This window comes from Aspergillus aculeatinus, assembly GCF_003184765.1.
Source record: "Aspergillus aculeatinus CBS 121060 unplaced genomic scaffold BO66scaffold_57, whole genome shotgun sequence".
NCBI classification, from domain to species: Eukaryota; Fungi; Ascomycota; class Eurotiomycetes; order Eurotiales; family Aspergillaceae; genus Aspergillus; species Aspergillus aculeatinus.
In genome coordinates, this window is record NW_020291526.1 from 125,318 (window position 1) to 151,451 (window position 26,134).

A 26,134-nucleotide genomic window follows, 5' to 3' on the forward strand; every position below is an offset into this window, starting at 1 on the left:
CCCCCCCTTCTTCTCGTTCCATCTTTCTCCTACTTACTCCCTCCTCTCTCCATCTGTGTTGCCCTTTGAATTCAGAACCTCCCTTCTTCTACCACCTAGTCACTGATATTGTCTGCTGGATCAGCCATGTCAATCACTAATGGTCTGCCCTATCTCGATCCTGTTGTCTATGCTGCCGTGCCCCTCGGCTGACTATTAACTCCATAGAATCGATCTGGGCTGCGAACCCCACCACCACGAGGGGCCAGCCCACCCAGCTCTCGTCGGACGCCAAGGGTGAACGACTTGCATATGCGGTATGTTCTAATCAGACATTGGCAATAGAGACGATGTGCGGGCGCTGATGAATGCTTTGTTGGTACGCTGCACAGGCCAACAAGTCCATCTTCTTGCGCTCCATCGACAACCCCGCGATCGCCAGGCAGTACACAGAACACAAGGCCCAGACAACAGTCGCCCGTTTCTCCCCTTCCGGCTTCTATGTGGCAAGTGGTGATGCGACCGGTATTGTGCGTGTTTGGGACTGTGTCGGAGACGGCCTCACCAAGGGTGAATACAGCATTGTGAACGGCCGCATTAACGACCTTGCCTGGGACGGCGACTCCCAGCGCATCATTGCGGTTGGTGACGGCAAGCAGCGATATGGGCACTGTATCACCTGGGACAGTGGTAACACGGTCGGCGAGATCTACGGACACACACAACAAATCAACTCCGTCTCTATCAGGCAACAAAGACCGCTGCGAGCGGCGGCCGCCGGTGACGATAAAAACCTCGTCTTCTACCACGGCGCGCCATTCAAGTTCAACACAGGTATCCGAGACAAGCACACCAATTATATTTATGGTGTTGGCTTCAGCCCTGACGGCTCGACCCTTGTCAGTGTCGGTGCTGACCGGAAGATCTGGCTCTACGATGGCAAGACTGGCGAGCCGAGAGGTCAAATTGGAGAAGGAGAGCACAAAGGAAGCATATTCGCTGTCTCGTGGGCTAGAGATTCGCGCAAGTTCGTGACTGCTAGCGCTGACAGGACCGTGAAGATCTGGGATGTGGAAGCGGGTAAGGTTACCCAGAGCTGGGATATTGGAGAAGAAGGAATGTCAAACGTCCGAAATCAGCAAGTTGGGGTGGTGTGGCCTCCGGCCAGAAGTGATAACCTGCTCATCAGTCTCTCGTTGAGCGGGGATCTGAACTACCTGGTGGAAGGCACTCCCCAGCCGCGGCAGGTGATCCAGGGCCATCAGAAGAACATCACGTCCCTGACTCAGTTTCGCTCTGGCAGCGACACGGAAACATTATGGTCGGGCAGCTTTGATGGAAGGGTTTGCCATTGGGATGTTCCGACGGGAACTGCGGAAGAGGTGGAAGGAGACGGCCATACAGCCTACATTGCCGGTCTTGCTCCGACTCAGGAGGGCGCCGGACGCATCTACAGCGTCGCTTGGGATGACACGATTCGTTCTGTTGATCTTGGTGCTAAGACCTACACCGGCGTTTCGTCCAAGTTGTCTGGCCAACCTAAGGGCATCGCGGCTGCGAAGGACAAGGTGGTAGTAGGGACAACCGAGAGCGTGGAGATCTATCACGATGGGCAGAAGACCGGTGAGTTCACGCCTCAGTTCGCCGTGACGACAGTTGCAGCCCATGGGAACTTGACTGCGATCGGTGGCGAGGACTCGTCCGTCCAGATCTGCGACATCTCAGCCCAGGGGTTAATCCCCAAGACCGAGTTCAAGGCATCGCGGAACGCAATTTCGGCCTTGTCATTCTCGCTGGACGGATCTCTCCTGGCGGTTGGGGATTCCCGGGGCCGTGTGCTGGTCTACAAGGCTGCCGATGGCCAACTGGTCACCGACCGTTGGACGGCGCACACCTCCCGAGTTACCTCCATCGCGTGGAACGAGGACAATACCCATGTTGTTAGTGGAGGCCTCGATACCAACATCTTTGTGTGGAGCTTGACGAAACCGGGAGACTGGCTGCAAGTAACAAATGCCCATAAAGAGGGCGTGAATGGAGTTGCTTGGATTGCAGGCGTATCTAAGATTGCCTCGGCTGGAGCGGATGCAGCGATCAAAGTGTGGAAGGTAGAAGAGTTAGCATGATGATGATAGATAGAGTCTTTTATACAGTCTTTGTTTGAGAGACTTTTTGTGATTTTGCTTTTCTTTTTGTATACCATACATATACACATACACATACACATACACCTACAACCATATATACAGTACATACTCTATACATACATACATACATCCGTACATACATATACACACGTTACTGTGCATACAATAAGCTGTCTGTGAGTTGCGTTCTGGATCGACGCCCAGAGTAAGTTAAGTTATTAGTGACTCGTACCTATGCTGTAACAGGGCAGTGATTAGTGGGTGTGAAGTTGTGAACACCCACCACCCATTGGTCGGCTGACCAGCTAGCTCTCCACCGCCCGCGCCCGGCGTTCTTCAAGCTTCCCCATTCATTGTTCCATCATCCCAATCATTCTGGTTTGTTCCTTCTTTCCAGTCGGTCTACTGAGTACATACATACAGTACGAAGAGAAAAAGTGAGGTAGTTAGCAGTAGGAAAGTATGGTCCGGGCGCTGGTTCTTTCTTGTCCATTGCCCTGCCAGACCTGTTTCTCCTCCTCCTCCTCCTTCTCCTCCTCCTCCTCCTTCTCCTCCTCCTCCTCCTCTTCCTCACCCCCACCACCACAACACCGACTGTTTGTCCTCTTGTTTCCCTCTCTTCGTTTCTTCTACCTTGATTTTTTTTTTCTGGTGCTCATTTTGCTTCTTCTTGACGCCAGTACCATGAAGTGATAAGATGTCTCGGTCCGGGGACTTATCAAACAGCTCCCGTCGCATCTTACGCCCCAAGAAGGTTAGCCAGCCATAGTCCGATTAGCCATGATTAGCCATGATTATCTAGATGATCACCTTCGATCCTCCTCCATAACTTATGGTGATTGACCCTTTTCCTTTTCATCATGAAATTAGCTCCGATATGCGACCTTCGTCCTCCCACGAACTGGTCAGCGACTGAAAGGCCTTATTCATCTACGAAATCCGGATTCCGGCTTGAATGGCAACAGCGAAGACGACGAGCGCCGAACGCTTCTGACCGGCGAGATTGCTGCCCCTCGCAGAGGTCTATCGGCGCGTCTGTGGGGTCATATCAAGAGTATTGGCCCGCAAGCGCATGAGTTTCTCTCGTCAGAACTGGGGATTGGCGTCTTGAAGTGTAGTCTAGCTTATTTGCTTGGCTCCCTCGCAACCTTCGTGCCCGCTATATCCTCATTCTTGGGCCATCAAGATGGCAAACACATGGTGGCTACGGTCACTGTGTATTTCCATCCTGCGCGATCGCAGGGGAGCATGTATAAGGCCTTGATTTGTGCCTTTGCCGCTTTCCTTTACGCCGCTCTTGTCTCCGTAACCAGCATGTTCGTCTCGATGTTCTTTCAAGACACCTTGAATCTGGTTCTCCTTGGTCACGCCGTTGTTTTAGTCGTGTTTTGTGGAGGTGGCCTGGGCTTTATTGGATGGACGAAGCAGAGATTTGGTGACCCTCTTGTGAATGTCGCATGCTCGTTGGCGTCGCTTTCCACCATCACGGTGTTGACAAAAGAGGGCGCAGTGCAGAGTGGTGATTTGTCATTTGCAAAGATCTCCCAAGTTCTGAAGATGGTGGTCATGGGCGTAACGGCCTCCATGGCAGTGTCTTTCCTGATCTTCCCAATCTCGGCACGAAAGCAACTGCGGTCAAACCTCACTACGGTCACGGAGACTTTGGCAACAATGTTGGCTTTGATCACCGAGAGCTTTCTGAGTGGCTCGGAAGAGGAGCTTCAGACTGCGGAATTTCTCGAGGCCGCCGCACGCCATAAAAAAGCGTACGGTCAGCTGGACAAGCTTGTGCGCGAAGCTAAAATGGAGCATTTCGTTGTAGGCACCGAAAAGGAATACAGACTAGAAAAGACACTGGTCCGCTGGGTCCAGGATATCACACACAATCTAGGCGGTTTGCGCAGTGCTGCTCATTTACAATTCCAGCTGCTCAAGCAAACCCAAGCTACCGAGACTGCACACCAGGGGTCGGATGTCAATTTCGGACTCGGTGCTGGCCCGCTACCCAGTCCCTGGTCATTGCATGAGGATCGTCCGCTTCTGGAACCCATCTATGAGAGACCAGAAGAAGAGATGTTGGAGGCAACGGGCGGGGACGGATTCGATTTCAATGCAGAGAATGGTACCAGTCCTGGACCCGAACAAATTCTCCACCCGGCGGACATCTTTGCAATATTTATCAGTCACCTGGGGCCCTCAATGGTAAGCGGTTCTGACAACGATGATACCACCGTAATGCATGCTGATAATAGTCCTTAGAGATCTCTCGCGTTCACTTTGAAGGAGATATTTCGCGATATTCCTTTCAAGCCAGAATCTGACTATCGAGTATCAATCAATAGCAAATACCGCTCGAGTCTCGATAGAGCACTACTATTATATCGAGATTCACGAGAAGAGGCGCTCAAGACCATCTATCGGCAACGAGAAGTCCTCGGGATTCAGACGCTGGAAGTCGAGGCTGACCTGGAGGAGGTGTCTGCCAGCTGCGGGCATTTCAGTTTTTCGTTGCTTGAATTTGGAGAACAGCTGAAAGAGCTTCTCGCCATCTTGGATGAGCTACAGCTCGAGAGCGAGGAGAGGCCCGGTGGCCGATCATGGAATTGGCTCAAGTTCTGGCGCTGGGCCTTCGGCGGAGGACCAAAGAGGGACATGTTGGATGTTACAATGGAGCAAGCTCATCTAGGCGAGCCCAACCTCCTCAAGCCGCCTGGTGGTTTGAGAGGGTCATCCAATGCCACCGCAATCAGTCTTGCAAAACAGAGACTTGGCTATCGTTTGTGGCGTTCCCTTGGGGTTTTCCGCCGGGACGACACCAAGTTTGCGATCAAAGTCGGCACTGGCGCTGCGCTTTATGCCCTGCCTGCATTCATCCCGTCCACTCGACCCGTTTACGGCCATTGGCGAGGCGAATGGGGTCTGCTCTCGTACATGTTGGTCTGTTCTATGACCATCGGAGCCTCGAATACGACGGGATACGCACGGTTCCTCGGTACCTGCTTGGGCGCAGGTTGTGCGATTCTCTCATGGTATGCCACGGACGGAAACGTTTTTGGCCTCGCAATACTAGGCTTGCTCATGGCTAGTTGGAACTTCTACATCATCATCGTGCGAGGTCAAGGGCCAATGGGTCGATTCATCATGCTAACATATAATCTCTCGGTTCTCTACGCCTATTCACTTGCTCAGAAAGAAGGAAGGAATGATCAAGATGAAGGAGGGGACAGCCCCATCATCACCGAGATTGCCCTGCATCGTGTGGTTGCTGTTCTATCAGGCTGTCTCTGGGGTATTATCATTACGAGGATGATCTGGCCGATCAGTGCACGTGAGAGGCTCAAAGACGGACTGAGTCTGCTCTGGCTTCGCATGAGCTTGATCTGGAAGCGTGGCCCCTTGTCCACCATGGCCAACCCGAAGGAGTCTGCGGGGTTCATGAGCGCCCGGGAAAAGCTAGAAGTCGAACGATTCCTGTCACATCTGGAGTCTTTGCAAGCCTCCGCTCGTTCGGAGTTTGAATTAAGGAGTGCTTTTCCCGATGCTAGCTATGGCAATATTCTTCGTCGGACGCGCAGCATGGTGGACGCTTTCGTCGCCATCAACCTAGAACTGGTCAAAAACATGACGGCGTCCGAGGGAGAGTTATCTATTCTACGATACACCGTGAAGGAGAGGCAGCAGCTCTCCCATCGTATCAGTCATTTGCTGACAGGTAAAGTCCGATATTGGCATAGGAGGCATTGGACCACTACTGACATCTAACCCCTCAAACAGTCATGGCCTCTTCAATGAAGCTGGAGTATCCTCTAAGCGATGCTCTGCCGAACGTTGAGCACGCCCGAGATCGGCTTCTGGCGCGTCTTTTTCATTATCGTAAAGACCCTGAAGCATCTCGAATGTCGACCGACGAAGACTACGCTCTGTTGTATGCATACGGTATGTCCTTTGTCCTGCAGAAATCACCCTCAACCATGGCTAAATTTGAACTTAGTGCTGGTGGTTGGACAGTTGTCCGGAGAAATTGAAGCCATTCTTGGGGAAGTTGGTCGTCTTTTCGGAGTTCTGGATGAGGATGCAGTGAAGTTGTATACTTAGACATTTTGGGGGGGGGGGGGGGGGGGGGGGGGGGGTAAAGGAACAAGCGCCCTCATTGTAGAAAAGAATAGCTTCGAAAAGTGAATTCCACGCAGAGGATCAATGTAAATGAAAAAAGAAAAGAAAAATGAAATCGTTTTCTAATTTTTCAGTTGTGTTGCGATGTTGCAACTGCGACATTTGGTTGGGGAGAAGTAAGTTGGATTAATCGTTTGCGGATGGATTGTCGGGAAGTCCAACAACTTCCCTTCTCCGTCGTCGCTCTCACTTATTCACTCTCTCCATCCCTCCCTCTCCCCCGCTGTTCATTTCCCCATCATCGCGCGTCTTGGCTTCCTCTCGCCCAACAATCTCTTACATGCTTTCGTCTTATTTCATCGCCTAGAACTCAGTCCGCATCTTGATCAAGATTGAATGGGATGAGTTCCGCCTCTTCATGAAGGCCTAGCTCCTCCCTCCCACCCTCTCCCTCGGCTTCGCGCAGCCCCCGTGCCCCGTCGCGCTTCCGCGAGCACCGCAGTCATGCAGATCGACCCGGCTGCCCTGAGTCGGCCAGACTCGGCAGTGACCACAATTACCTCGTCCAAAGGTTCTGCGACCAGTGCTCCAGCACTGCAGAAGTCGACCAAGGCGCTCATCGCCGTTCCGCGACTCGACCTTGAACCTGTCTACACGGAGCTCAAAGCCGCCATCGGCGACCACTGGGCCGAGTATAAAGAGGCCACCACTCTTTTCCTCCTTGGTGAGTTCGACATGATGAAATGGACCCCAACACTGAACAAATATGGCCTCTGGCTTTCTGCAACCACATTCTCAGGTGCCGTCTCGTACGGTCGTATCTATATGACCCCACATCTCCGCTTGGCCTCCGTCCAGATCGCGAGACTAACGTCTTCATTCGCTGAGCAGGACAATTAAATCAAAGTGAACTGTCATCGCGCGTCGATCATATAATATGCGCCGACCAAAAAACCGAGCACCTCCACAATAACTTCATCTGCGCGATTATCGGAAACTTGACCCGAGATCTCCCCGACCATGGAGTCGCTAGTTGGGTATCCGCAAATGACAAGCCCTCAGTCGTGTCGAAACCGACGTCGGGGGACGCTGCCGAACAGAGACTCAAAACAGAGGTCATGCAGCTGCCTCCGCGGGACCGGCGCAGACTTAAGGCTATACCCGAGGTAGGCAGCCAATTACTCGATATGTGGCTGACCACGCCATATAAATTTTATCGTACAAGTCTAACATGATGTGATGTTCCACTGGCTCAGCGTGATCCCAACGATATCTCGTCCAATGATCTGGTCGAATACCACCTGGCGAAGCAGATTAAATTGCCGAGCCAGGTACCTGCCAGCGCCGGGGGGTTAAACAAGACAAGTAGGTCTCATGCTTTACGGATGACTCTACTTGTTTTGCGATGAGAAGCTTACTTTTCTGATTTACGATAGATTGGGAGCTGGAAATTCGAAAACGCTACGCGCAACCCCTAGCATCTGAGACCGGCGAGTTTCCAGATGCCGAATCAATCCATGCACGCATGGTTCCTATATGCTACGAAGAGTCTATAGTCAGTGGCGCAAGCTTACCCTGTGCGGAGTATATGGCCATTGCAACAGAGACATTCGTCAAGGAAGTCTTGTCAGTGGTTTTCTCGCGAACCAGGTCTAACGGCCCTTCGGGAACCATCAATGGCATGATGATGCGCAAGTATCGACAACAACTAGAGCGAGAAGAATTGGCATTCACGAGAGGCGAGATTGTCAAAGATAGTGCAACCGGGTTATTGCCTATTGAAGCTAAGGAGGCAAGTGTCCGAAAGCCACTGGGGGTTCGGGACCTGCGGCTAGCACTAGAGCTCGGCAGCGGCGTTCTCAGCCATATGCCCCTGCTTGTGGACCAGATTATGGGCGGCTATTTCGAAGATGAACACGAGGCAGAAAGACATGGTCCAATTGACGACGTTGTAGAGATCACGAATGACGACTCCGGACAGAATTTCTTCGCCGATGAGATGGACATTGACGACATCGACTCCGATTGGGAGGGGGGCACAACGGCTGATAGGGAGCACTTGGGTGCTTTGTTGGATGAGTGTCTATCCATGGCCGCATGAATTATCCCCCCTTTCGCTCCTCCTTTCTCTTCCCCTCTACCCCCAGTTTCTCTCCGTGCATACACTGCGTCAACCGCTAACCCATTCTCTACTTCCTGTCTCTTTTATTTTTCTGCTTTCACAGCCTTAAGCCGCTTGATATCCGTTGCTTTCAATGCGTTTTTATGCCTTCCCCCCCCCCCCCCCCCCCCCCCGGTGATGCACATACATTCATACAAATTTCGATCTGGATTTACCAAAGATTGGGTTCGGCATCTTGGATCTGGCGGAGCGTCAAGGCGTCTTGGGAGTCTTTAAGGATTGCCGCTATGGCGCGCGACCCTGTCATTTCTGCATTCGGCATGGAGTTCAAAGATGCTTCTGTTTTGTTTTTTGTCTATACTGAACCCTGTTTCCCTGTTTCTTTATTATATTGCTTCTTTCTTGCTTTCTTGCCTGCGATCACTATTCGGGCAGTCAGTCTTGTTCAATGTGACAAATCATCTTGTTTTGGCTGAGAAGCCAATGCAGTCAACTCGAATCCCCTACTGTGCCAATTTACAACAGAGTCTCGCGAGGGGAGCATCAAACGTCCCAACCGATTACGGCCTACTTGAGAGGCGACTGTGACCGTTTTGGGGACATCCGAGCTGCTCTATGGCCCCACTGCTTGGTTAATTCTGGGATAAATGGAGACAGGAACTGGACATTCTATGCATGGCTGTGAGCCTGTGGATGCAAGGGTATACCCTGCGGACCTGGCGGTGTTGTTCTTGTTCTGTCTAAGTACTGTACATTATCTGCTGGGACCGCCTGATTGCAGGTCATTCCGGGACCGCTTTAATTAAATAACAATGACTCATGATCTTCAAGATATTTCAAGCCAGCTGCGATCGAGTACCCTGCTGACCATACGAGCTTGTTAGACTGATAAGGCTTGTGGCCGTAATGCGTCTCCCACGCCGATCTCGGGCGTTTATTGGTAAGCTTGTCACTAGAGCCGAACTTGAGTTGGGGTGAAAGGGTTGCTCAAGCGCCGAAGACCGTTCATTGAGTGAGACGGTCGGCAACCATTTTGAGAATTTCCTCTGTTGACTTGTGCGCATTGGACGGGTCTTTGGATACCGATTGCCAGACTTCGCCGTGCTTCGGTTCGGTCATGCTACATTTAGCCACGACATCTGCTCGTTTCTCCTGCACGCCGATATCGAGTCAGTCTCTGAGATACTCAAAAGAACAGGGAAGAAAAAAAGAAAAGGGGGGTTAATCGTACATCTGTACCGTGCTGCAACAGGAACTTATAATACCAAGCCCACCCGTCGCCCAAGTCACTGTCGGTGACAATGGCCTTTTCAAACCAGGTCATTGCCTTCTCCAGTCGACGCTCCCCCCAAAAGATGCGAGCCACCGTGATGAACAGAATCGGGTCGTTATCGGCCTTCTTGATAGCCTCCAAGCTGCGGGCCTTTCTCTGCGAGCGAGGCTCGAGGTGCCAAATGCTTTCGCTCCATAGCAGACCAGATGTGGGGACCTCTTGCAGGGCTTTGGCCATCAAGACCTTAGCCTGGGCGATGTTGTTGGCACGTCGTTCCACGCGAACACTCTCGGTCCACAATTCCGGGCTCTTGGGCACTGCAAGGCGGGCGCGGTCTAGAACCGAGCGAGCTTTGACGACCGCCCCGGCCTTTTCTTCCAGCCGTGAGGCCAACAGCCAGAGCGGTACCGACTTGGGGCACGCTCTGGTACCGGTTCCATAAGCCTCCCTCGCCTGAGGATACTTGTTCTGGGCTTCGTAAATCTGGCCTTTCATCATCCATAACTTGTCAGCTTTCGGGTAGAGTTGGAGACCTTGGTTGACGAGGTCAAGCGCCTCGTCAACGTTGCCCAGTTGCCGCTCAAATGCGACACTCTTGACCCATACACGATCTGTTCCTGCTTCACGGCGGGCCGTGGAAAGAAGTTCTCTGGCCTGGGCTGTCTGGTCGGCATCCGCCTCCAATTTGACGGCAGCCAGCCAGATATCTTCGTTGTTCGGGTTCTGATTAAAAGCACGGCCGAGCACTCGTCGGGCATCGTCGATTTCTCCAGATTGCCATTTCTCTTTAGCAAGCTGTAACCACAGCTCCTCGCTTTGAGGACAGGCTTCCACGGCCTTTTCAAGCACCTGCCAAAGTGCCTCTTTGCTACCATGGTTGCGCTCGAGGTCAGCTGCCGCCAGCCAGATAGATCGGCGATTGACGAAAACACGGAGTGCATAGGCGTAGATAGCCCTAGCTGTTTCGTACTTGCCGCGGGCAATACTAGCCTTAGCATCCTCCATCCAGATGTCTTTACGGTCGTCATCCTCGTCGAGACCCCATCCGAGAGTCTCGCGGATAATAGCACCGCAAGTGAGAATGGCACCCTCCTCCTCACATTTCTCAGCCTCGGCGACCCATTCTTCCCTCTTAAGCATCGCGTTCTCTCTTGCCAAGCTCTGTACAGCCCTCTTCATCACGTTGACCTTCTCGGATGTACCCATTTGTTCCTGCAACCTCGCGGCTGCGATCCAGACTTCGTGGCTGGTAGGGACGGCTTTTCGAGCAGCATTAAGAACCTTCTGTGCATTTTCTGGGGTCTCGAGGCGCGCCAGAGCAAGCCAGAGCTCCACTGACAGAGGTATAATTTCAACTGCTTTTGCGAGAAGAAGACGTGCATCTGCTGGGTCTTCCTCCAGGTTGACGGCCTCTTTCCAAATGACAACGGACTGGGGAATGTGAAGAATAGCTTGTCTGAGCACATTCTTTTTGGCCCGGGGCTCGGTTTCCAGTCTCATCGCCTCAATCCATAGTCTTGTTGAGCGGTCGTTGTTCTTGATCGCATTTGCAGCTATAACCTTGGCGTTATGTCCTTCGTTGAGCCGGATGTTCTCCAGCCAGGCGTCTTCACTTTTCGGGCATAATTCGCAGCCCTTGGCGATGACATTCCGGGCCGTCACAACTCTACCGGCAAGTTCTTCCAGACGAGCCAGAGCTATCCACCCGGGAGCATGCTTGGGGTTCGTCTTCGTTACTGATTCTAAAAGAACGCGAACCCGTTTAATGTCGCCAATTTCCACCTCGCCCGCCTTGAGCTCCGACTGGGTGAGGCTTGTAAGATAGCCCTTAGGGTCGATGTTGGTGGCGCTTCCCGAGGCCGAGTCGCCCGATGAGCCCATTGCAGCTTGATCCAGTCTGACCTGTAGCACCTTGTCACGCGCGGCACTTATATTGGCAAAATTCGTTATCGTTCCATCCGCACTCTCTGCTCCCGCGGCGGCACTGGTCTGCGCACCGTCGTCTGCCACGGTTGTTTCAAATTGCGTCGAATCCCTTGCACTGGCGATCACACTGTCCGGCACCGCATAGAACCGTTGGCGGAGATTCTGCTTCGCGCGCCTGTTCTTGCCCGTAAGATCTCCCACCTCCGGTAGGTTCGCCCACTCGTCTTCGGAGACGGAGGCTAGCGATCGTTTTAGGTCGGCAAATTGCTGCTGAATCTTGGGGTTCTTGCGTTCGTATTCCTCTCGCTCTTGCCGCTCTCGGGCTTCTCTGGTAGGAGCCAAATTCCATGTCAGTAGTCCATCCTGACACGAGGTCGCCGGGGAACTGATAAACACCGCGGAGGGAGTGCAGCCGACTAACCTTCGCATCTTGCGTCTTTTGTCCATCTTCTCATCTACCTCCCGGTAGATCCGATCGGCTTCATCATCCTCCTGATCGAACTGTCCGTAGGCAAACAAGCCCACCTCGTTGTCAGGATCCTGAAACCGCCCATCCTCCTCCTCGTCTTCGGCTTTGTCGTCCTTGCCACCCTTATCTCGCCCGGCTCCATAGGCAGTCGGGGGCGCGGCTCCTAGTTGTTGCGCTCGTTTCGCGAGCGCTGCCTGGATCTGTTCCGGCGTGGGCCCTTCACGCGCAGGTCCTAGATCTGAACGGGTGGTGAAACCGGTCGCACCGCGACCAAGACCCGCAACGTAGTTCTCAGGGGCGGGCTGGCTCAGAAAGTCTTTCCGCCCAGAGGCCATACTGACCGAGACACACGTCAAAGAGGATGAAGTAAAGCTGAAAGACCGCAGCGAGGCCTGATGGAAGACGGGTTGGTGGCAAGCGACGTAGGCGCTGGATATTGATCGATGCTTTGCGACAGGCCATCGGGGAGACGGTCGCATTTAGATTGTTCCGGCCCCGGTAATCTTATCAGGAACCTTGGAAGTCTCCGCAATGCCTTTGATTTTTTTGCCTTATTCACACCGGAGTGGAGCACAGCACCGAGGGTGTCACAAGGTCTCTTTTAAAGACCTCTTTTTTACATTGCATACCTATATTACAGCAAGGCCGACCGTGGTAATCGCTGCCTCTGATCACCGCCATGCCTAAGGTCAAACAACAGAAGCGCAACAGCGCCTCCAAAGCCAACCCATATGCAGACGCTGCAGCCAAAACTAAAGCAGCCAACAGCATTTTCAAAATGAACACAGACCTTGGTCAACATATCCTGAAAAACCCCGGCGTCGCCCAACGAATTGTTGAGAAAGCTGAGCTGAAACAAAGTGACGTGAGTAAAGCCTTCGCTATGTCCAATTCGCAGTATCCAGGCACATCTAAAGTCCGATATACCTCGTCACACAGGTCGTGCTGGAAATCGGTCCTGGAACAGGTAACTTGACCGTAAAAATCCTCGAGAAAGCAAAGAAAGTCATCGCCGTTGAGCTGGACCCTCGAATGGCTGCTGAGGTCACGAAACGTGTCCAGGGGACGCCCGCCCAGAATCGCTTGGATGTTATACTCGGAGACGTGATGAAGACGGATCTTCCGTACTTCGACGTCTGCATTAGCAATACTCCCTATCAGGTGCGCTTTCATATCTAAATCTTTTTCTCTTCCAGTCCCTAACCTGCTTGCGACCAGATCTCTTCCCCACTCACATTCAAGCTTCTCGCTACCTCACCAGCTCCTCGAGTCTGCATCTTGATGTTTCAACGGGAGTTTGCGCTGAGACTTTTCGCCAAACCGGGCGATAAGCTTTACAGTCGACTCTCGGTCAATGCTCAGATGTGGGCCAAGATCGATCACATCATGAAGGTTGGAAAGAACAACTTTAAACCACCTCCGCTGGTCGAGTCCAGTGTAGTCCGCCTAGTCCCCAAAAATCCCAGGCCGCAAATCAATTATGACGAATGGGACGGGCTTCTAAGAATCCTTTTCGTTCGAAAAAACAAAACAATCCGATCAAGCTTCCTGGGCAAATCCACTGTTATGGACATGCTGGAAGCTAATTATCGGACATGGTGCGCGCAAAATGACATTCCGGTGGAGGATGGACCAGCGGGTGAGACTGGAGCAGATGCAATGGATACAGGCAATATGGAAGATGAGGAAGATGAGGACGAGGCTGAAGAAGTCATGGATGTGGATGATGAAGATGACGTGCCGGACTTTTTCAAGGAACAGGAAAATGCCCGGATACAAGAGGCGCTAAAGGGTCGGCCAAGCCGAAAGAAGAGAGGAAAAGTGGGAGAGCTGGTTCGGGAAAAAGTTCGGCAGGTACTGGAAGAAGAAACGGGCCTCGCTGATAAACGTGCCAGGATGTGTGATGAGAATGATTTTTTGAAGCTGTTGTGGGCGTTCAACCAGAAAGGCTTCCATTTCACCTGAACACACTGCTGGCAAGAAGGAGCGCGTATGGGGCCTTGGTATCTTCTGGTGTATACGAAAACAAGATCTCCTTAATGATTCACGACAGTCATCATTGAAAGCCATTCTCAGGCGACCGATCTCCAGCCGGGCGAAGATGGGCACGAGAGTCCTGAAAAAGACTTTGCCATATGTAGGCTTCACTTAGCAAAAGTTCAATATCCTTCTCAGTCCAGCCCTTCGTCGGTAGGGCTTGCAGGAACATCATAATCTCCTAATTCTACTTAGCTTGGTCTGAGCTGGTACAGCTCTTCCCATCAGAAACGCACCTGAAAGTCCATTTTCACCAGTTGATCTGTCCACTTCACCAGAAATGCCGCACACACGTAGAGGTGGAAGCGTGAGAAGCCCTGCTCTTCAGCCTATATGCATATCATCAGTAAGGACGTCAGGATCATAATCTCCTTGGAAGTGGACATGCAGTACCATATATGTATCCCACATCCTTATGGTATTTTGGACGCTCATTTCTCGCATGAGGAGGCAGTTCATCCATCGAAAACTGAATTGCATGAATTCCACACCCTCTTGCTCTAAATGCTTAGCCAGCGTAGAGTCTATCCGCATGGTCAAATCACGCAGTGCTCTGACTTGCCTGTGAATCCCAGGTTGAGCATAGATGTAATTGTCCTGAATTCCGTCCAGGAGTTTGGTAAGACACCAAAAGGAGTCCGCCTCCACCGCATCCAGCACACTCCGAGGTAATTGACCTGGATCCATGCCTTCCTCGACATTAAGATCGGTGACGTAAAGTCCAAGAAATACTTGCCAGAAAGGAGTCACAAGGTCATTGATGCCTTGGACATAGCCGCTGGCAGGATGACGTATAGCCCAGACGTAGAGTATCTTCTCTAAAGAGCGTTGAGTAGCCTCGTAGCTGTAGAGCTGGATGTGAGGGCTGGTGCGAGGAACATCTATACTAATCTGATGCCAGACCGCTTCATCTAACCCTCTACCTCGCCCTGTGACGGACGAAGACGGGTTTCCGGCGGTTGAAGGGCCTCGCTCAAAAGCTTGTCGAACCCCATCCAAGTATTCCTTGCGCTTCCTTTCAAGGGTCGAAATGCGCCGTTCACTGTTTGTCGGCAAGTACCCTAGTAGTAATTGCCAAGTCATTGCTCGCACTTCTTCTGGGACCCCTGACCACGCGAGGTTCCTGAGTTCCGCAAGAGGAACAGTGCTCGTCTGCAGCAGACGCTTGAATTTGTTGATCCTTGAGATGCGACTCGAATATAGGTCCATTTCTTTAGGCGACGCATTTTTTGGTGGTGGCGCATGATCAATAAGATTGAGAGCGTGCGCAGGGTCTAGATTTCATTAGCAGATGCGCTTGGACCTGTCTGCGCTTAGGCTACAACCAACCTCTCAAAATTTCCTTATACTGAGGACGTAGGATTTTACCCTCTGCTTTCTTTGCTGTAGGGTAAAATGAAACGCCACGCTCTTCTGCAATGTCAGAGCTATTTGCCCGTTGTCGATTGCTTCCAAGACCAACACCAAGGGTCAAATGATCCCCTATCCCCCCACCGGGGTCAACGGTGTTAGGTTGAACGAGAGCAGTAGCCCTGCTTTGCTTTCTCCGCATGCTGGTAATGCTTGGGAGCCCAAATTCATCCTCATCATCATCGTAGGCTACATCCTCCTCCTCATCTTCATCTTCCTCCTCTTCTCCGTCGTCTGCCCGATAACTTTCCCAAGCTTCCAGTCCTCCGTTCATGATGCCAGAGTATGAGGTGCGAGGCGACGAGACCCATAAACCCGGCCGGTGTGGAGACAAGGTAGCATCTGGGGTACTGGTGGAAGTCACTGGAGGTGGTGTTCGTGGACGAGCATGTGGTTGTGGGCCTCTATAGGGCATGCATTTGGATCAATCACTAGAAAACAGGAGCAATCAAAGCGTGTGGCCGTGAGACTCACACTGAAATATTGGCATGGGAGTATGAAGCTCCAACGACGGTATTCGACTCCGGGGTTCTGGACGATGTCTGGTTATGCGACACCGACCTAGCCTTCCAAAACGGCGAATTGCTTTTCCTTCGCGCACCGGTTAGTGGGCCTTCTATAAGCTGCGGTGACAGGAAACAGCTTAATTGGTTCGCTGGGTTGAGGATTGCCAACTCAGGATTGAAACTGACGTACTCGATGCGATCTGTGACGGCAACAGGGAAATTGATCAGTTGCGGGAATCTTGTAGGCGAGATAAAAGTAGGTATGGAAGAGGCACGAACCAACCTGGACCATCTCCTGATAGCGAGTTGACCAAGCGATCGGGTCAGCAACCCAATAATTATATAGTACTTTCGAAAGATGTCTGGGGAAGGGAAGCGTCGGCACCGAGCAGACTAAGACTAACTCACCTGCTGCTGGCCTTTTTTGCTTGCCATTGCGTCAAGCTCTTTATGCAGAGAAGACGGGGCCTATCGAACAGATCATCAGCTGGCTACCAGGCGAGAAAAGCAAGAGTCGGAAGATTGAGAAGAGGAAGAAGGTGATCAGGGAAAGCTAAGTCGGGGAGGGAGAGGCAGTGCGGGGAGAGAAGTATCACTGGCACGTGGAGGTATGTATGTACGTACAGTTATGCACATACAGTAACTAACTTAGTAGTAAGTAGTTAGTAAGTTTACAACGTAGTCACTAACTAGTAGAATTCCGCCAGACTGGAGCAAATAAAGGTAATAACCTACACAAAGAGGCTTTCAAGTCACACCATAAGATCGAGAGGATCATCAATTGTAATAACAATAAGTACTAAATAATGATTAATGGGGGGACTGCTGACCTTTGTTTCGTCATGACCGTCATGGCCTCTATCAGTCATGGTATTGCGGTTACCGCAGGTCACTCACCTACCAGAAGTAATGTACTTTACATTACATGTATTTTACATGTATAAAGTGGTCACTTACATACCATACAGTCTTACTCGCCTCAGTTCAACCTCCTCCGCTCCTACTTTCCTCTCCTTCTCCTCTCTCTTCCTCTTTCTCCTCCTTCATCTACACCTCCCTCCTCCGTCCTTTCTCTTGTTCAATAAATCTCTGTCAGTCCATCACTCTCTCCCTTTTACTTTCCTTTTCTGACACTGGACTTCTAAATCTGGTCGCAGTCCGCACTGCCTGATTCGATAATATCCTTGGTCGAGTCCAGTGGCTCTCGTTTGAACCAATTCCAGTTCACCAGCCGGTGTTGGCTATCTCTACAAATTACATTAACATTCCTCTCACGCTTTCCGCTTCCCAGCTTCTCCAATTCAGTCACTGAGCGATAATGGCTGAACCTGAGGATGTTGAGGAAGACCTCTTCGCCGATTTGTAGGGCGCTCCCGTCGATCATCCCAGTTTAAGACATCTGACGCTCGGTATCCGCAATTCTAGGTACGATGCCGACGACACTACGGCTCAGTCGACGTCTGTTGTAGAGCCTCCACAGGTTTCAGACCCCATCACCTCCGCTCCACCTGTTCCCGCGACTGAACCTCATACGCAATATGCGGATCAGCACCATGGTGATGCCGAAGTGGGCGGATCCTATCAATATTCCCACCAGTCTGGCAATCATGTGGGAGGAGAAAATGGCGGCGCTGGCTTTCCGAATCTTTCGGCAACTCCAGTGGGCGACTCCGAGCCTCAAGGGACCGGAATCAAAGAAGACGGGTGAGTACAATTTTCAGTCGAAGATCCCTACATCGTGTTTTATTCGTATCATGCACTCTTCATTGCGCCTGTGACTTGGGTGATCACAGTCTCAAAAATGCTTCTCACCCCCCTTCCTCATTCCTCGTCTTATCCTCAGTCATCCAGAGGGGATTTGCCAGTGTCTGAATGTTGCCACTGCGCGGGCCTCATATTTCAAGCGAGACATGAGCGACTCCTACACACTACTCATCGGGCTCCCATTCAGCCCCAACAATGGCTCGTGCTCAATGTCGATTGAGTTCCGGTTTCCTGGTGCTGTGTACGAAAGGGTCAGGTTCTATCATCTCAGTCAAGGATTTCTCCTGTTCTGGGTCGATCGTGGTTTCTGGATGGAAAAGAGATCTCGGCCTTGAACAAGAAAATTTGATATTAAGAGGATATCCTCGCTGGCGATGTTGAATTTCGTCCAGTGCTCACCGCCACGTTACGAGGCTCGTGTGAGAGATCTATCGGCGATACGGCAACGATATAAGACTCAGGAAGACAGTGCTCGGGTCCCTAGCTTTTGAGGCCGTGCTACGAGCGATTATAGTACATCCGATACTATATAGCTTCATGTCGATATATCATGATAGAGCACAGCAAGGAATGAGGCCTTGACTGTCTAGTTTGGAAGGTTCTCGAACAGATTACCTAGCTTCGGACTTGATTAGACAGACAGGCAAAAGACTCTATGGCCAAACAGACAGACAGACAGACAGACAGACAGACAGACAGACAGACAGACAGACAGACAGACAGACAGACAGACAGACAGACAGACAGACAGACAGTTAAGAAGGGAAAGAAAATGGACTTAATCCATCCGCCTCACATGCTCCAACCTGTGGTGACACTACCCGCATACCTTTTCGATGCTGGAAACCGCGTTTGGTCTTCATCTCACTGGATGGTGTTGTAAACCAGTGTTGCTTCCTGATTAGGAGACATAGTGATTGTCTTGGACAAGGAGATCCCTGGCAATGTATTGATGGCCCAGACCGACCCACGATATTGGGGTCTTTTTTCCAAACTCTCAACGTCCTTCTGGGTTCAGTCGATGCTTCTGCCATAGTGACAGAGAGACAGCAAGAATAAATCGGCTCGTGTCCAATGACAAGCCGTGTGCCGGCCAATACTCACTCCTATGCAGCTAGCATCTCTTGATAAAGTCCCTTCACTGCATCAAGAATCATCAAGCTGCAACGAATGGAGCAGATCATCCTACCCCGTCCCTCGCAGCAGTCAATGGCCCACCGCCGGGCCTGTCATCTCCTTTGTCGTTTTTTCTGGATTATCTGTTGTTTCTCAAATGTTCTTCATAGCGTTTAATGCTTGAGAGTTTGCAATACAGCTTTTGCTAATCGTGTCATGGCCAGGAAAATGTTCATTGGTGGTTTGAACTGGGAGACTACGGATCGTATGTACTTTCCCTTGGCTGGCTGCGGCTGCTCTCGTCGCGCATAGGTTATCTGACAAATTCGATTAGAGTCCCTGAAAGATTACTTCTCTCAGTTTGGGGAAGTACAAGAATGCACTGTGATGCGAGACAGTGCTACGGGTCGCTCCAGAGGATTTGGATTTTTGACATTCAGAGACCCGAAGACCGTCAATACCGTCATGGTTAAGGAACACTATTTGGATGGCAAGATTGTAAGAGCCTCCGTCGCACATTCCTTCCCGTACTTGTTATGAAGATCCTACTGACCATTATGTGGCAGATCGATCCCAAGCGTGCAATCCCACGTGACGAGCAGGAGAAAACCAGTAAAATATTTGTTGGTGGCGTGAGCCAAGAGGCAAACGAACACGACTTCAGAGAATTTTTCACCCAATTTGGGCGTGTGATTGATGCCACCCTGATGATTGACAAGGATACTGGTCGTCCCCGTGGCTTCGGATTCGTGACCTTTGACAGTGAAGCGGCCGTCGAAGCAGCTCTCTCCCGTCCTCTGGAAATCCTCGGGAAGCCCATTGAGGTGAAAAAAGCCCAACCAAGAGGAAATCTGCGGGATGAGGAAGACCGCCGATTCCGCCGTGGCAGGGAGGGTTTCCGTGACGGTGGCGCAATGGGAAGCGATGGTTCGCAACCACAAGCCGTGGCTCAAGGCCAAGGCAGCATGGCTGGTGGACTCACCCCCCAGATGATGGCACAGTATTGGCAGAGGATGCAGCAGTACTTTGCCTTGATGCAACAGCAAATGGCCGTTGCTGCGGCTCAAGGTCAAGGCATGGGCGGCATGGGTATGGGCGGCATGAACCCAGCCATGATGCAACAGATGCAACAAATGAAACAGATGCAGCAAATGCAAATGGGGAACAATCAAGCACCACAAGAGAGTCTGAGCCCTCCGTCGCAGAGCTCAACGCCCCAAACTATGGCACCGAACATGATGAATCCCGCCATGATACAGCAGATGCAGCAGATGCAGCAGATGCAGAATCAAGGTCAAGGCAGCAGCTCTGGAGGCATGTCCGGTCAGATGGGGGGTGGGGGCAATGGAATGAACATGGCCGCAGCTAACGCCAATGGGAATTACTCGAGTCATCGCGGTGGACCTGGCTACAATGCTCAGGAACAAATCGCCTTCGAGCAACAAAAGTACGAGCAGCAACAGGCACGCCGAGCCATGGAAAACCGGGCTTTCTCTCCCTACCAACAAGGTGGGCCAACTTCTTGGGAAGGTATGTATGATGAAGTACCTCAGCCGAACATCCCGACCGGGCCCCAGGCCATGACCCGCGCGGGGAGCATGGGACGCGGTATGTCTTTTCCTATCCTGCCATCCCCAGGTCCTGCCTGTCATTTGCCTTGTCTGCCCGAATATGCTAACACCGAAACATAAAGGTCCAACTCCGCAACCTCAAAGTGCTGCCCCAGCCAATGCTCCGACAGGCCCGAAGAATGCCGGCAAGCCAGGCGCCAACTATCGCGGTGGAGGCCGTGGAGGTCACCGGGGCTTTCACCCTTACTCGCGCGGTTGAGGACTTGGTTTTTCTTCCTTCGGTCCTTGTGCCTTTCCTTTCCACAGGCTTGTACATGTGCGCGCAGTCTCCAATGCTACCTTCCCCTTGGGATCTTCATAAATCAGTCAGATTCCTTGCTGGTGCCCTTCCGCCCTTTCTATTCAACGCGACGTAAAGGACCCTCAGCTACTCTCGCTGGTCACCAATCCAGAATGGCATGATCCTCCAGCAGCAATAGTGACATTTGATACTACAAAAACCTCGAAAAATGTATGGCCACGCCCTATTATTGTTGCCTATCTTTTCTTCTTCCCTGCCCCCTTTTTTGACGCTTCGTACTGTATCTCTTACACTCTCTTCCTCTCATTGTTTTTTTCTCTCGCAGTGTGTGCGTGCGAACTAATCCAAATTGTGCATCGCATCTGGCATGGATTGCTATGGTCTTTATTCTGTTCTCAATCCTGTCTTGCTATCGCTTTATGTAACAAAACACTGGGTTTCTGCGGTGGAACGAGTCTTCTGTGCGTATTTAAATTATGCGTAGCCAATCTGGTAGCCTGAGAGCATCAGAGTCTCGATATCGGAATGGTAGAACAGAGCCGGGCCCAGCTTGGTGGCAGTGTCACCTCTTTGGAGACACAGCCTACATGGAAAGAAGGCAACCCGTAGTATATGCTTAGGGTCGGTGCTTGAAATAGGCAGGACTATCAAGACCGATTTTCCGGATATGGTTCAAACAACAGACCTTTGGGAGGTAAAGATGGTGGAGGGAGCTAAACAGCAAGGAAACTAGAAGCAAGTGTAAACCACCACCACCACCACCACCACAACAAAAGTACGCTAAATTTGTTGGAAACTGACACAAAAAAATCTATGTCCAAGAAAGAGTTTTACGCCGGGAGAAAAGAATATAACAACAAATCGTAACCCCAATTTATCCTACAGGGAGGATCAGTAAGCGAACCCATAGCCGGGGGTAGTGGCATGGTGTCTTTCAGGAGCATCATGACTGTCACGGCTCCGCCGACTCTCACGGCTTACAGCACGATCGTGTTGCTCTTCAGGGTTATAGCCAGACCCAACTAATCGATCCATACTCCCAGTGGGACTCTGCCGCCCTTTGTGATCGAACTGGTCACGATAGGGCTCGTAGGGACCGGTAAAATTGAATTTGCTCATCTCGGCGTAATCCTTACGAGGAGGGTTGTCCATCAGGAGAGACTCGCGGGCGTCCAAGGGGGTCAGATCGTCCATGTCACGATTCATTTTGTCTGTAAGAGCAAATTAAGACGATTAGCATATACAGTTGTAATTAGGCCCAGTGTTCGGAATTGTAGCGACTTACCGGCCTCTCGTCTCCGCTTCGCATGAGGATTCTCACGACAGCAGAGGAGAATCGCGTTGACACAAATGAGAATGGCCAAGATGCCGGTGAAGCCAGCCTGGACCGCGATGAGAACAATTCCGGTGACCGTCTTGGTTGTCTCTGATAGGCCGAGCTCATCCACAAACACCAAAACAAGAACAACCGACAGAACGCGTACTACTTGCACACTGGTGTTAATCCATTGGCTCGACTTCACAACGTAGGGTCGATTCCACAGTAGCATGACCAACATAAGCGCCTCAACGATAAGCTGGCCCGCACTTTGCGCCAGCCCATGGCCATTACCCGCCGCGATAATGCACCCCTTAGCGAACATATATACAATCGCGGGTACGAATATCCACCAATAATCCTTCTTGTAATTGTCGTAGAAAAGACTGTACTTGCGCCAGGTTTCGCTATCATCGTACAAGCGAGATGCGTCGCCTTCAGATTTTCTGAACTTCCGTGCCAGATAAGCAATCCGAAGTCCGAAGAACAGGAGCACAGCTGTGAATACAACCAGAGCAACGGCAGCCAGAATTTTTGCGGCCCAGGAATCTCCGCTGCTGAGTTGGTAGACACACCAGATGACCCAGATCCCATATAGAATCAAGATTAAATTGGTGATTGTCCGCCCGAGGAGACCCCAATAGTCCTTGCGAAAGTTGGAGAGCTTCTGAGGGAAAGACCCATACAAAGCCCATACTTCAAGGATGACCTTGAGGAGCAAAATTCCCACGGTGATGGCGGCAATGAGGATGGCGAAGATAAGCAGCACAGTCATAAAGGTATTCCCCTGAGGCACAGTCAATTGCTCTGCATAGGCCTCAATTCCCGATACCATGTGTTGCAATCCACTGCTACTGCTGGTACTGTTGGTGGTACTGTTGGTGGTACTGTTGGTGGTAGTGGAGTTGGACGTCGTGAGTTCGCGGGCGACGAGGTTCGCAGCACCAACAGTCCAGTCGAGAGCACGCTTCGACTTGCTACTTGAGTTTGACGTGGAGCCGCTTGAATACACCAGGGTGGCGTTTAAGAGATATTCGTAGCTGTTTTCCGTCAGATTTCCGCCAGTTACCCTGCGGAAGCTATCAATGGACTCCTGCATCTGGCCCCACGGGATGAGGCCTGTGCTGAAGGCAAAGTTCTTGGAAAAGCTGCGGTAGACCGTAGGATAATTGACGCTAAGCATACCATTAGTTGCCATGGTGTGGAACCAAGTCATAACATCGCCGAAAGATGGGCTGGATGATGAAGCTCCAGGGTGACCAGCAGCACCTAGAGCGGACAACCCGCTCACGGCTAAGGCCGCCCCGGCTACGCCAGCAGCAGCATAAGAGACACCTGCAATCTGCATCGTCTTGCCGTTACTTAACTCTGTTTGGATGCAAGCCAGCTCGTCATCGTTGTTATCCTTCGACAGCAACTCAAGCTTCACTTGGCCATCCAGATCCGGAATAGCGAATGCGATGGAGGGGATTTGACTGGCAATGGAATCAGGAACCTGCATCTGTCCCTGGGCTTGAAAGCTGCCGGCCGGCACGGGACACAGGGCTGCCGTGTAATACTCGGTGCCACAGGGATCGAATGTTTTTGAGTAGAGTTGATTGCCGTACGCATAGATTGTAATTGAGCCAGTAACATTCTGTTCTTTCGCATTGGTACCGCCGACATTATAAACGAGTTCGTTTGTTGATTTGGTGTACGTAACATCAAGATTATTGACTTCAATGGCCGAATCCGTCAGGCATGTTGACAACCCATTAGTACTCAATGTGTCCGCAGCGAGCGTCTGAGAAGCCCACAAGCCCAAGGTAGTGATCGTGATATGTGAAACGAGAGTGGTCCGCATTTTGATTGACCAATAGCACAATTCGTCGGATTCCGGAACTCAAAACGCTAACATCAAGAACTTCTAGTTCTTGCGCTAAGATGGTGTCAATATTGGTGAAGCCAGTCGAGGCGGCGACCATTAAAATAAGATATGTGACGAAGCCGTAATTCGGTCAAATCGCACAGCGACTTGATATGAATGAATGTCTCCGAGGGGTCAACAGGATCAACCTGGACAGAACGGAAGGACAGCAACAAGGACTGAAGATCAGGTCGGCGATGAATGGTGGGATAGGAGTCTTAAGGACTAAATGAACAGCAAGACAGTGCCTGAGAACCCACACTTACTAGACCACCTTATCTCTTGCAGGTCAAGCAGTTATGATAACAAAGGCCGCGTTAGCTTGCTAGAGAGATCTCGCAGCACCTCACAAGAGCACTAGCTGAGGTCTGATCAAAACTTGCTTAATTCTTCCGAGGCAGCAGGTGAGAAAGAGTGGTGAGCAATGGGATGGAGCGAGAGCGAGAGCAAGAGCAAGAGCAAGAGCAAGAGCAAGAGCAAGAGCAAGAGCAAGAGCAAGAGCAAGAGCAAGACAAAGCAAAAGAATGTCCAAAGGGAAATGATTGTGGTCAATGATGACCAAGGCGAAAGCAGACAAAGCGAAAGCAGAAGACAGAGAAAGAAAAAGTGTGCAAAAGAGTGCAAAAGAGTGCAAAAGAAAGAGAAAACGTATAGGCTAGCAGTAATGAGTGTGTGGGATGGGAAGGTGGGTAAGATGGAGACAAGCAAGCAAACGGTAAAGGGGAGAGAGAGGGAGGAGAGGAGGGGAAAGAAAGGAAGAGTAGGAAGAAAGAGAGTAGAGAGATTGCTACAACTCTGATAATAATAATTACAGTTTGACTAGACAACTACATAGTAAACTTCGGTACTGTACACTAGACTCACTGAACTTACGAGTACTACAAGTACTACGAGTACTACAAGTAGGTATGTATGTACAGTACTACGGAGTATTGGAGAGAAGCGTACCATTATTAGGTATCATGGATGTACCTGGTAGTTTCTTACACCGAGATTAGCATGACTGGATATTGAAGCGCCCGAGCGGGCGGAGCGGGATGAGCCACTAGAGCCTGATTAGTATTAGCCAGGGGCTGCAAAGCTGAAACATGGGCTACTGATAGGCTGGTGGCAGCCGCCCCCCCACTGTACTGAATCAAGATTAGTCAAACTTCGCTCCTGGTTTGTTGGTTCAGGTAATTGAGGTACAGTACCTACTACCTACAGCTAGGTACCTTACTACTAGGTACTGATTGACTCAATTTGAAGTTCAAATTGCCGGAGAGTGGCAATGAAATCCTGTAGAATATTTTCGAGATGATTTCCCAGTTTACAGATTATCTACTTGGGTAGTACTGAGGAACATGATTTACTGAGGATTAACTTCCTCCATAATGCTAAATATAAATTCATTCCCGAACCCCCTCCGCCCCCCCACCTCTCTCCCCCTTTCTTCTTCTCTCTCTCTTCTTCCTTTTAACACAATACCAACCACGGTTCTTGGTTGGTGTCAGTGACGGGTCGGGAACGGGCCCAATTGTTCAGCCCGTTGCTGGCACTGGCAATGGTGCCCATCCCAGTCTAGACTCTAGACTCTTTCCAGACCACTCCTCCCACTCATTAGCGTAATTGTCAATACAGATATGGATAGTTAAGTGACGATAGGTCATCAATAATGGGGGCTATCGATATGCAACTCTTTGCTAATAGAAGGAAGGTATTCTCTCCCCATGTTGACTTAGCCGCGAGAGAGATGGCATAAAGCATAAAGGGGGTAGAGAAGAGAGAGAGAGAAAAAAAGGGGGGTGGGGGGGGTGAATCAAGAACTACTTAACCACCTGACAAAGAGAAGATAAGTTACTCATAATCAGTTAGTAGACTACGGTGACTACCTCAGGTGCTCCGTACTGCCGAGTCGAAAGACAACCAGCCAAATAAACTCCAACCAACCAACAACCAACCTCTCTCACTTCTCTGGGACAAACAAAGAAACAATTGAAAGCCTCCAGGCTGCCGCCCAGCCCCACCGTCCTGAAATCGCCCCAGTGTCCCGGACAATGAGCCAAACGTACTCCGTAGACAGCCAGACTTGGGCCACACCCGTCCCACGCATTTCGGCGACAAGCCTCCGCAGGAAACAATTTTTAATAAATAATGTACTCCGTACTGTACCTAGTAACCTCAGGCAGTGACGACT

General features: G+C 51.1%; 8 protein-coding genes across 8 annotated transcripts; 5 read left to right on the top strand and 3 right to left on the bottom strand.

Moving 5' to 3' along the window:
• Positions 1 to 347: 347 nt before the first annotated feature.
• On the top strand, positions 348 to 8,340 carry BO66DRAFT_414814 (WD40 repeat-like protein; the record flags this gene model as incomplete). Its single annotated transcript, XM_025649496.1, has 8 exons — positions 348 to 2,078; positions 2,997 to 4,328; positions 4,386 to 5,838; positions 5,901 to 6,062; positions 6,742 to 6,963; positions 7,131 to 7,405; positions 7,496 to 7,604; positions 7,676 to 8,340. The coding sequence occupies 8 exons, from the start codon at positions 348 to 350 to the stop codon at positions 8,338 to 8,340; spliced, it is 5,949 nt and encodes a 1,982-aa protein (XP_025499662.1).
• An 82-nt stretch (positions 8,341 to 8,422) lies between these two features.
• On the top strand, positions 8,423 to 8,923 carry BO66DRAFT_195006 (uncharacterized protein). The gene has a single exon (XM_025642481.1). It carries the CDS (start codon positions 8,505 to 8,507, stop codon positions 8,835 to 8,837), a length of 333 nt encoding a protein of 110 aa, XP_025499663.1. The 5' UTR covers positions 8,423 to 8,504; the 3' UTR covers positions 8,838 to 8,923.
• A 120-nt stretch (positions 8,924 to 9,043) lies between these two features.
• On the bottom strand, positions 9,044 to 12,436 carry BO66DRAFT_395099 (U4/U6-U5 snRNP complex subunit PRP6). The gene is made up of 3 exons (XM_025648141.1): positions 11,982 to 12,436; positions 9,593 to 11,888; positions 9,044 to 9,513 (listed from the first exon to the last, which is right to left on the bottom strand). Exons 1-3 carry the CDS (start codon positions 12,362 to 12,364, stop codon positions 9,367 to 9,369), a joined length of 2,826 nt encoding a protein of 941 aa, XP_025499664.1. The 5' UTR covers positions 12,365 to 12,436; the 3' UTR covers positions 9,044 to 9,366.
• Positions 12,437 to 12,596: 160 nt separating this feature from the next.
• Positions 12,597 to 14,167, top strand: BO66DRAFT_423238 (dimethyladenosine transferase). The gene is made up of 3 exons (XM_025650098.1): positions 12,597 to 12,894; positions 12,969 to 13,190; positions 13,248 to 14,167. The coding sequence occupies exons 1-3, from the start codon at positions 12,709 to 12,711 to the stop codon at positions 13,992 to 13,994; spliced, it is 1,155 nt and encodes a 384-aa protein (XP_025499665.1). The 5' UTR covers positions 12,597 to 12,708; the 3' UTR covers positions 13,995 to 14,167.
• On the bottom strand, positions 14,040 to 16,373 carry BO66DRAFT_195070 (GTPase-activating protein GYP1). Its single transcript, XM_025642482.1, has 6 exons — positions 16,262 to 16,373; positions 15,951 to 16,182; positions 15,396 to 15,880; positions 14,460 to 15,340; positions 14,303 to 14,395; positions 14,040 to 14,247 (listed from the first exon to the last, which is right to left on the bottom strand). The coding sequence occupies exons 1-6, from the start codon at positions 16,272 to 16,274 to the stop codon at positions 14,086 to 14,088; spliced, it is 1,866 nt and encodes a 621-aa protein (XP_025499666.1). The 5' UTR covers positions 16,275 to 16,373; the 3' UTR covers positions 14,040 to 14,085.
• Positions 16,374 to 17,207: 834 nt separating this feature from the next.
• On the top strand, positions 17,208 to 17,791 carry BO66DRAFT_195100 (uncharacterized protein). The gene is made up of 2 exons (XM_025642483.1): positions 17,208 to 17,344; positions 17,408 to 17,791. The coding sequence occupies exons 1-2, from the start codon at positions 17,301 to 17,303 to the stop codon at positions 17,688 to 17,690; spliced, it is 327 nt and encodes a 108-aa protein (XP_025499667.1). The 5' UTR covers positions 17,208 to 17,300; the 3' UTR covers positions 17,691 to 17,791.
• A 951-nt stretch (positions 17,792 to 18,742) lies between these two features.
• On the top strand, positions 18,743 to 20,692 carry BO66DRAFT_461047 (heterogeneous nuclear ribonucleoprotein HRP1; the record flags this gene model as incomplete). Its single annotated transcript, XM_025652326.1, has 4 exons — positions 18,743 to 19,127; positions 19,197 to 19,360; positions 19,429 to 20,470; positions 20,556 to 20,692. The coding sequence occupies exons 1-4, from the start codon at positions 19,079 to 19,081 to the stop codon at positions 20,690 to 20,692; spliced, it is 1,392 nt and encodes a 463-aa protein (XP_025499668.1). The 5' UTR covers positions 18,743 to 19,078.
• A 568-nt stretch (positions 20,693 to 21,260) lies between these two features.
• Positions 21,261 to 23,895, bottom strand: BO66DRAFT_461051 (transient receptor potential ion channel family protein; the record flags this gene model as incomplete). Its single annotated transcript, XM_025652327.1, has 2 exons — positions 21,261 to 21,945; positions 22,020 to 23,895. The coding sequence occupies 2 exons, from the start codon at positions 23,893 to 23,895 to the stop codon at positions 21,626 to 21,628; spliced, it is 2,196 nt and encodes a 731-aa protein (XP_025499669.1). The 3' UTR covers positions 21,261 to 21,625.
• Between the last annotated feature and the right edge of the window lie 2,239 nt (positions 23,896 to 26,134).